Consider the following 1,811-nt stretch of genomic DNA (forward strand, 5'->3'; position numbering starts at 1 on the left):
TAAAAGTTCAATTGGTATTTATACAAGACACAGAAATATTAATCATGTGGATAAAATAAATAGTAAATATCACATCATTAAAGTACAAAAATATAACAAATTCTTAGAGTTATATTTGATCAAAAGTTATCTTTCAAGCACCACATGGATTATGTGCTTAAAAGAGTAGAAAAAAGAATAAATATTTTGAGAATGACCAATGGTACATGGTGGGGATCACACCCTATTACGTCCTTGAACCTCTATAAAACACTAATAAGACCCATTTTTGATTATGGATGTATTGTATTTAATAATTCGATTTACTGTAGGGTATTGGACAAAGTGCAATATAACTGTTTGAGAATTTGTATGGGGGCTATGCGATCCACTCCCACTAATGCTCTTTTGGTGGAAAGTGGGGAGATGCCTTTATACCTAAGACGACAGTTCATTTGTGACAAATTTATACTTGAAAAAATAATAATACAGGATAATCAAATTATAGACAAAGTAGGTAAAATTTCTATAGACACTACAATATATAAGTACTGGAAAAAGAGAAAAAAACCATGCCTAGTTAATAGCTATTTGTATGTAAATAAGATAAGAGAGGAAGGTATCAATTATACAAAACACCCATATTATAATACACTTTATCTGGATATATATAGCATTTCTGATGATATTTTTAATATAAACATGACAAAAATAAGAGATTACAATGTAATTTACACTGATGGATCTAAGCTTGATCAGAAAGTGGGCTGTGCAATATATTTGGAAAATTTGAACATTAAGTTGGGATATAAACTGCCTGATTTTGTTTCAATTTTTACTGCGGAAATTTTTGCTATTAAAAAGGCAATAGAGTTAATTCAAAGGCACAAAATAATGAAGACAGTTATATTCACCGACAGTAAAAGTAGTATAGAAACTCTACAAAATTTATACAACAAAACTCGGCTATCAGATATATTGTTCTATGAAGTGTGGTTCGATATTAATAGGCTGATGAGAATAGGGTATACCATTAAAATAATATGGATTAAGGCTCACTCAGGAATCAAAGGAAACGACATGGCTGATAAAATAGCAAAACAAGCAACAAAAAATGGATCTATTATGCATGTAGCAACATACAAGGATTATGTGAAACGGTGTAAAAATAGAAATTTTAAAGAGTGGCAAAAAGTATGGATCGATCCAAATGAGACTAGAGGGGCCTATTATAGAGTATGCAATCCAACAGTGGGAAGCAGAATGTGGCAAGAAAGTTTCAAATTCGAGGATAGAAGAACCTTAGTAACATTAACGAGGTTAAGATTAAACCATGGAAGCTTTCCATCACACCTGCATCGGATAGGTGTTGCAGCTTCGAATGTATGTAGGTGTGGTAAATCAGTTGGAAGTGGAGAACATTTAATATTGGAGTGTGGTCTGTTTGAGAAGAACAGACAAGATATGTTGAATAAGCTGCATGAGTGTAGTTGCATAGAAAAACCAGTTAATTTAGTTACAATATTAAGAAGTGTGAAGTGCTATAGTATTTTAGTTAATTTTATTAGATTAAGTGGTATAAATATATAATTATTGTTTATTGTTAATATAATATTGTATGTGGCTGTATTGTTATTAGAGGCCAAATAAAAATAAAAAAAAAAAAAAAAAAAATTTAAGTCTAGCTAAAGTTCTGAAACTCGCTTATATTCTTCAAATAAATAACTTTAAATTTGCGATTCAGTTTATATAATTCTTACAAATATTAGACAATGCCCTTCATATTAAATCCGATTGATTAAGTTTTATTTATTTACTTTTCAGTAAAAATA

At 29.8% G+C, this 1,811-nt stretch overlaps 1 protein-coding gene across 1 annotated transcript; it reads left to right on the top strand.

Annotated features, from left to right (window-relative positions):
• Positions 1 to 681: 681 nt before the first annotated feature.
• Positions 682 to 1,510, top strand: LOC113366961 (the record flags this gene model as incomplete). The annotated part of the gene is made up of 1 exon (XM_026608603.1): positions 682 to 1,510. A coding segment is annotated over exon 1 (829 nt), but the record flags the coding sequence as incomplete, so codon positions are not given.
• Between the last annotated feature and the right edge of the window lie 301 nt (positions 1,511 to 1,811).

This window comes from Ctenocephalides felis, unplaced genomic scaffold (genome assembly GCF_003426905.1).
Source record: "Ctenocephalides felis isolate EL2017-DRISC unplaced genomic scaffold, ASM342690v1 CF-g0.4_SCAFFOLD_00642, whole genome shotgun sequence".
Taxonomy (NCBI): domain Eukaryota; kingdom Metazoa; phylum Arthropoda; class Insecta; order Siphonaptera; family Pulicidae; genus Ctenocephalides; species Ctenocephalides felis.